The 8,610-nt window shown below is 36.2% G+C and overlaps 1 protein-coding gene across 1 annotated transcript in view; it reads left to right on the top strand.

Moving 5' to 3' along the window:
• The window catches only part of MAGT1 (magnesium transporter 1), a 55,437-nt gene extending 50,011 nt beyond the window's left edge, over positions 1-5,426 (top strand). Inside the window, exons 9-10 of the mRNA XM_006148773.3 lie at positions 2,470-2,560; positions 3,434-5,426. Of these exons, the coding sequence (XP_006148835.1) occupies positions 2,470-2,560; positions 3,434-3,449 (107 nt within the window). The 3' untranslated portion in view covers positions 3,450-5,426. The remainder of the gene's footprint in view (positions 1-2,469; positions 2,561-3,433) is intronic.
• Positions 5,427-8,610: the final 3,184 nt, after the last annotated feature.

The raw sequence follows: 8,610 nt of genomic DNA, 5'->3' as shown, positions 1-8,610 counted from the left end.
TTTTTTGGAGAGGTTTTCACTATAGGGCGCTTGCGCTCGCCAGACAGACAGAGAGAGACATAGAGACAGAAAGTGAGAAATCCACCCCCCCCAGGGGGGATGGCCACACCGCAATCCTTGGGATCTTGGGCATGCACGCACACGTGCTCGGCCGGGTCCAGGACGCGAACTGTGGTCGACTACGTGCGATTCCAACGACATAGCTATTATAACTGCTGGTTTCCTCTCTGTACTTCTTACTCAGTCTTAATCCAGGGACTCCAAGAGCCTCAAATCATGAGAATCAGTTGAACATTGTGGGATCAATGTCCGGAGTTTAGTTTAATAACTGCTATGCTAAAACAGAGTATGTGGGATTAGTGGAAAGAACTAGGAATTTAGGGCTAGGAATCTGATGTTTTTGTCATTATTTCAAATAAGGAATCCATGTCGAAAGGGTTTTCATAAGAGACTGTGTAGTTACCTCTGCATAAATAAAGTACTATCAGGCTGGTAGCTTGGGTAGTTAAAGTGGCTGGATCCTGGGGCCGACAGGTGGTATGGTGATTAAGGGCACTGGACTCCCATGTGGCTGACTGTGGCTCAAGTCCCAGACCTGGTGGCTTGCCTTCTCACTTTCCCTCTCTCTCTCTCACTCTGTCCCTCTCTGGTCATATAAAAATATTAAATAAATAAATAAAATAATTCTTTTTTTAAAAAGTAGCTGGATCCCCCAGGGTCAGCTCTGCTATGTGGTTTAAGTGCCAGACCTGGCAGCTTGAGAAACACATCAGACATGTGTGCCTAAAATCCTGAAATGAAGGAGAAATGTCCTTTTTTAAATTTTTTTTATCAGATGTCTTAAAGTCATTTATACATATACATTTAATACAATAAAACCATTTCTAAAGGTTTAAAGAAGTTTGATAAATGAGTGGGTAATTTTCTTGTCAGTAGTAAGACAGTATTTTTTTTGAAAGAGATTTTTGCTATAGGGTACATGCACTCACTGGAAAGACAGAGAGAGACAGAAAGCAAGAAATCACCCCTCCCCAGGGGGGATAGCCACACCATAATCCTTTCTCTTCCAGTCTCTTGGAATTTCGGTCATACATGTGTTTCTGTCCAGTGTGTTTTCAGCCACTGGGTCTGGGACTCAAACTGTGGTCAATTACATGGGAGTCCAATGACAACCATTATGCCATCTGCTGGTCCCAGTAAGACAAACACCATTTCTTTCTTTTTCTTTTTTTTTTTTTTCTTTAGAGAGATTTTTGCTATAGGGTGTGTGCACTCACCAGAGAAACAGAGAGACAAAAACCAATAAATCTCCCCCCAGGGGAGATGACCACGCCGCAGTCCCTTCTCCATTCTCCTCTAGGGATTTTGGGCATGAAAGCACACATGTCTGGCGTGAGTTTTAAGCTGCTGGGTCTGGGACTCAAAGCACAGTCGACTATGTGGGAGTCCAGTGACATAACCATTACGCCATCTGCTGGTCCCATAAGACAGTATTTCTAACACTAAATTCTTTTTTCTTTTTCTTTTATTTAAGATTTATTTATTTAATTTTATTTATTACTATTTTTTTTCATATTCACTAGAGAGAGAGAAAGTGAGAAAGCAAGCCCGTAGGTCCGGGACTTGAACTGTGGTCAGCCATGTAGGAATCCAGCACATTAACCATAGCACCATCTGCTGACCCTTAAATGGTGGTCTACTATAGACCAAGTGCACGCTCCAGAGACAAGGAGTAAGAAATCACCCCCCAGGGAGATAGCCATGCCACAATCCCTTCTCCTCTATTGTCCTCTAGGGATTTTGGGCTACCCACACATGTGCCCGGCATGATTTCCAAACCTCTGGGTCCGTAACTCAAACTGTGCTGTTGGCCATATGGGATCCAGCTGCCTTAACCGCTGGCCCAACACTAAATTCTTGAGTGTGATGGCTTTTAAAAAATTCATGATCTTTTTCAATTGAATTGCATTAGGTATGTAAATAGAGTAACTCTGTTACATTGCAGTGTGGCAAATTAAAGGCAAAGGCAGACTCCTGAAGATTAAAAAGTGGGGATAAAAATTGTTGAATAGTCTGAAAAGTTGAGATTATCAATAAATTATTGGCTTTCCCTTTTACTTTTTTTTTTTTTTTTTTTTGTTTTTTAACTACAAATAGTTATAGGAGGACTACAACAGACCAGCCAGCATTCCCCCCCACCCCACAGGAAAATAGCCAAGCCTCAATTCCTTCTTCATTCTCCTTTCAGGATTTTGGGCATCCATGCACATGTGCTAGCTTGTTTTTCAAGCCACCTGGTCCAAGACTCAAACTGCAGAGTTGGCCATGTGGGATCGAGTGCCTTAACCACCACACAACCTGCTGGCCCCTCCTTTTTGCTCTTTAGAAGTTTATACTAAAATTTATGCTCTGGTTTTTAATCAATAATCAACATGATTTGAGCATTTTATTCTGCCTTTTTTCTTGCAGTAATGTGCGTGGCTGGTATTGGACTTGTTGTACTATTCTTCAGTTGGATGCTCTCTATTTTCAGATCTAAATATCATGGATATCCATACAGGTATGATTATTTTTTTATTGTATAGTGATTACCTATACTTAATGATTAGAGCTGATGCTACATGTAAAATTTAAGATCCATTATGATATAATGGGTAATATTAGTATATGATTTCTTGGAAATATCTTTCAAGGTTATTCTGATATCACCTAATTTAATCTAGAACTCTATAATAACACATAACGATTAGAGCATTTTATTTTTTTTAACTACTTACCTCTATTTTTCAAAGCACAGACAACATTTAATTAGAATATACTTTGTAGAGCATATAAGAAAGAGTATCTAAGAAGGTCTAATCTGGGCTGGCCCTGTTGTCTAGTGGTTTAGGGAAACAGATCCCACACAGTCAGCCATGTGATTTAAATCCTTGCTCCAGCAGCTTGAAAAACATGTTGGGTACATGTGCATGCATGCTTAAAATCTCAACAGGATGGAAAAATGTGAGAAAATGCATTGCAGTGTCACCGCACCTCAGTGAAGATAGATGGATCAATTTCCCTCTCTCTCTCTCCATGTGCCCCTCTGGGAATAAAATGACAAAATAATTTATCTTGTATAGAGTGCTAACTGATATGTCAGAGTAATTTTTCTGGGACTTCTATTAATTATTTGATCACCAGAGTTGTTTCGATTATTAATTAGTTTCTCCATTCAGGAGATATTTTAACTTGAGCTTGTATGTCTGTTTCCTTTTATCATGACTACATGGTCTCTCAGTGTTTCTCACTTTCTTTTATTGATAATCAAGTATTCTCATACATATGCTGAAATGCTATTCAATCTGTTAAAATTAAGATATTATATATGTATTGTAAGTAAAGCTTAATTTTCTTTCAGAGACTAATAGTTTTGTATGTGTTTTTGTTTCAGCTTTCTGATGAGTTAAAAAGGATCTCAGAGATACATGGGACACTGGAGTAATGGAGATTGAACAATGAGAAATGTGTGTGTGAAAAGAATGCAATTTGTGTATTTTGTATTACCTCTTTTTTTCATGTGGTTTAAATAGTTAATCATTTAACCAAAGAAAATGTGTAGTGCCTTAACAAGCAGCTTTCTGTCAAAATCATGAAGTATTTGGAAATTATTATCCTGTTTATCTTCCTTTCCCAGTGAACTTTACAGAACATTTAATTTAGTAGACTCAAGTACATTATAAAAACTTTTTAAACTACTACTTTGTTTTAATTAGAACAAAGCTCAAAACTGCTTTAGTTAACATTTGGTCATCTGATTTTATATTGTCTTATCCAAAGGTGGGTAAATAAACTCCTAACTAGGTATTCCCAAATATGCCTATTAGAGATAACTCATCAGGAATCCATTCTTAGCTTTTCCATACTTGCATGGAGGTGTATACGTTACACATCTTTACTTTGGACCAGAGAAATAATCTGCACTATGTGGTCTTCTGAAAATGGAACACTGTTTTCAGAGAAACATGTCCAGCCTTTAGAAAGACTAGTTAGTTCTTCTGCATTTTTCCTACTGACTTACAGTGCTTCTTGATAGCCATAGACATTAAAAAGTATCTCTAAATACAGGATTATGACTTCTGCGTGAGTGCAATGTTAATTACTTTGTATTTGCAAAGATTTCTGATTACATCTCAGTTTTATATAAGTTGGCCTCTCTCTGATAAAAACATAGCTTTGTGCTGAAATCAGTATAAATTATAGATGATCTAACATGTTCCTGCAAATTAGAGACTGTCATTTATTCTACTTGTACCTAAGAGAAAAGTAGGCTCAGTTGCGTTTAGGAGAAAGACTCCCTTAAAACAGTTAAAAAAAAATCATGATATATTGAATTATCACCTGTGTAGAGGAACTAAGTGTTTCTTGAAAACTGGTTTGTTTTTTGCTGTTATTTTAGTCTTTAAGCTCTCTCTGTAAGTGAAGAAACAAAGTAAACATTTAAGATAGTTTTGTTTGAATTTTGTCTTTTTATTTCTGTCACTGGAAATAACCATACGTGCTAATCAAATTTCTGTGAAGAATTTTTTGTGGATATCATTATATCTAACTGTAACCTCCTTCATAGTTAAAAGAGTAACCTGAAATGCCAGTCTCTTGGAAGTATGAGAACTGTGATTGTTAAAAAAAAAAAATGTAAAGACATTTTTGAAGTATTACATTAAAAAGATACTGTGGCTGCCTTTTGTTATTTACCATCTAATAACCATCCCATATGGTATAAAAGTCTTACATAATTTGGGTTTACAGAAGGAAATGAATATAATTGCCTCAGAAATGTTTTATGTGGGTTTTGTTATTGTTGTTAGTGGATTTGGTAAGTTGGTGGAATATGGTCGATCTTTTACTCTTTAATGGAGCCACTTTCTGCTAGTTAAATCCCCTGTAAATTGTGATTCTGGATCCCTTATGTGCTGTTCTTATACTTGTCTCAGGCCAAATACATTTATGCTGTGATTTTTATGAGACTTATAGGAAGATACCCTGAATTTGTACAAATTGACCAGGAGAATACTACTGATTTGTAATCTGTATAGCTCCAGATAAGTTGCCATGAGCATTGAACTAATGAGGTTTTTGTTTGTTGTTTTTTGTCTCCCTTAAAGAGCACATTCTTTTATAAGGAGAAAGATAGTATCTCGACTGAAATCTGTGGAAAACAGGTTTATTAATACTACACTTAAAATTGTGTATTGAGGAAATTTTGAGATAAGCTTTCATCTGAAGTGCCTTAAGTAGACTTTTAATTTACTTTTCTAGTACTGGTTTAAATATGATTTGTTACGCCTTTAAAAATACTATTCAGAATAACATATTATGGTGGCAAGGATAACCAAATGTCTGGCTGTTTGCTTTTTGACCATATCAATAAACTTTTGCAATCTAAATTTTGAGTTTTTTAATTATCATTCAAATGGATAAGTTTAATGTACTAAATGAGAATTATAAAATTAGGACATTTCATTTTGAAGTTATAATTAAATCAATTTAAATGTCTTATTGTCCTAATGACAGTGAGTGAGTTAGGAAAAAATTTTTTTATGTATTTCAAAATTGAGATACATTCTTTCAAGAATCAATATGTAGTCCTTTATTACTGTCACCTATTAGTCAAAACAGCTAACTTTTTATCCCAGGCAGTGAAAACCCCTTAACTAGGTAACTTCCTTATGATAATAAAGATGGATTTGATGCAGGCCCTGTGGTCCAGTGGTTAAGAAAGCTGGATCCCACATGGCCAACTATATGGTTTGAATCCCAGCCCCAGTGGTTCAAAAAACATGCTGGGTACATGTATGTGTTGTGCATGCCCCAAATCCTAACAGGATGGAGAAATGGGGAAGGAGTTACTGTGTGATGACATCCCATAGGCGCGGGGGGGGGGGGGGGGGTCTACAGTGCTTCTTGATAGCCATAGACATTAAAAAGTATCTCTAAATACAGGATTATGACTTCTGCGTGAGTGCAATGTTAATTACTTTGTATTTGCAAAGATTTCTGATTACATCTCAGTTTTATATAAGTTGGCCTCTCTCTGATAAAAACATAGCTTTGTGCTGAAATCAGTATAAATTATAGATGATCTAACATGTTCCTGCAAATTAGAGATTGTCATTTATTCTACTTGTACCTAAGAGAAAAGTAGGCTCAGTTGCGTTTAGGAGAAAGACTCCCTTAAAACAGTTAAAAAAAAAATCATGATATATTGAATTATCACCTGTGTAGAGGAACTAAGTGTTTCTTGAAAACTGGTTTGTTTTTTGCTGTTATTTTAGTCTTTAAGCTCTCTCTGTAAGTGAAGAAACAAAGTAAACATTTAAGATAGTTTTGTTTGAATTTTGTCTTTTTATTTCTGTCACTGGAAATAACCATACGTGCTAATCAAATTTCTGTGAAGAATTTTTTGTGGATATCATTATATCTAACTGTAACCTCCTTCATAGTTAAAAGAGTAACCTGAAATGCCAGTCTCTTGGAAGTATGAGAACTGTGATTGTTAAAAAAAAAAAATGTAAAGACATTGTGAAGTATTACATTAAAAAGATACTGTGGCTGCCTTTTGTTATTTTCCATTTAATAACCATCCCATATGGTATAAAAGTCTTACATAATTTGGGTTTACAGAAGGAAATGAATATAATTTCCTCAGAAATGTTTTATGTGGGTTTTGTTATTGTTGTTAGTGGATTTGGTAAGTTGGTGGAATATGGTCGATCTTTTACTCTTTAATGGAGCCACTTTCTGCTAGTTAAATCCCCTGTAAATTGTGATTCTGGATCCCTTATGTGCTGTTCTTATACTTGTCTCAGGCCAAATACATTTATGCTGTGATTTTTATGAGACTTATAGGAAGATACCCTGAATTTGTACAAATTGACCAGGAGAATACTACTGATTTGTAATCTGTATAGCTCCAGATAAGTTGCCATGAGCATTGAACTAATGAGGTTTTTGTTTGTTGTTTTTTGTCTCCCTTAAAGAGCACATTCTTTTATAAGGAGAAAGATAGTATCTCGACTGAAATCTGTGGAAAACAGGTTTATTAATACTACACTTAAAATTGTGTATTGAGGAAATTTTGAGATAAGCTTTCATCTGAAGTGCCTTAAGTAGACTTTTAATTTACTTTTCTAGTACTGGTTTAAATATGATTTGTTACGCCTTTAAAAATACTATTCAGAATAACATATTATGGTGGCAAGGATAACCAAATGTCTGGCTGTTTGCTTTTTGACCATATCAATAAACTTTTGCAATCTAAATTTTGAGTTTTTTAATTATCATTGAAATGGATAAGTTTAATGTACTAAATGAGAATTATAAAATTAGGACATTTCATTTTGAAGTTATAATTAAATCAATTTAAATGTCTTATTGTCCTAATGACAGTGAGTGAGTTAGGAAAAAATTTTTTTATGTATTTCAAAATTGAGATACATTCTTTCAAGAATCAATATGTAGTCCTTTATTACTGTCACCTATTAGTCAAAACAGCTAACTTTTTATCCCAGGCAGTGAAAACCCCTTAACTAGGTAACTTCCTTATGATAATAAAGATGGATTTGATGCAGGCCCTGTGGTCCAGTGGTTAAGAAAGCTGGATCCCACATGGCCAACTATATGGTTTGAATCCCAGCCCCAGTGGTTCAAAAAACATGCTGGGTACATGTATGTGTTGTGCATGCCCCAAATCCTAACAGGATGGAGAAATGGGGAAGGAGTTACTGTGTGATGACATCCCATAGGCGCGGGGGGGGGGGGGGGGGTCGGGGAGGGTGCTTTATCCCTCTCTCTGTTTCTCTCAGGTGATTACACACTTGCAATTTTAAAAAATATGATTTGGAGCAATTACCCTGGCACAGATTATCAAGTTATATGAGACTGAACAAACTAGTACATTTGCAAACATGGAGCAGAAACACTAGATAGGAAGAAAGATAGGATTTTAGTCCTTGCTCTGTTTCTGTCTAACTATGTGACCAGGGGAAGTGATTTGAACTTCTCTGGACCTGTTTATCCTAAGAAGAATGAATTAAACTAAATTACCTGAGTGTTCCTTCATGCTCTGTTGTATATTATGCAATATATCTAACTTTGGAATAGATATCATTTCTGATATCCAGGTTTAGTGTTAAATTAAATCAGCTGAAATATAGTGTTCTGTAGTCATATTTCTGAAGAAACTGAAAAGCTGGTAAAGGCCATTATAACTACAACTCTAGTAATACATGCTGAATATTTTTTTTTTGGAGAGTTTTTTGCTATAGGGCGCATGCACTCACCAGACAGACAGAAGGAGACAAAGAGACAGAAAGCGAGAAATCACCCCCCCAGAGGGGATGGTCACGCCGCAATCCCTTCTCCTGCATTCTCCTCTCGGGATCTTGGGCACGCACGCACATGCGGCCAGCGTGAGTTTTTTGTTGTTGTTGTTTTGTTTTGTTTTGCTTTTTTTGAGAGGTTTTCACTATAGGGCATGTGCGCTCACCAGACAGACAGAGAGAGACATAGAGACAGAAAGCGAGAAATCACCCCCCAGGGGGGATGGCCACGCCGCAATCCCTTCTCCAT

Source organism: Tupaia chinensis, unplaced genomic scaffold, assembly GCF_000334495.1.
Source record: "Tupaia chinensis unplaced genomic scaffold, TupChi_1.0 Scaffold000243_1, whole genome shotgun sequence".
Taxonomy (NCBI): Eukaryota; Metazoa; Chordata; class Mammalia; order Scandentia; family Tupaiidae; genus Tupaia; species Tupaia belangeri.
The sequence above is the reverse complement of the archived record's forward strand: the minus strand, read 5'-3'. Positions and strand labels throughout refer to the sequence as shown.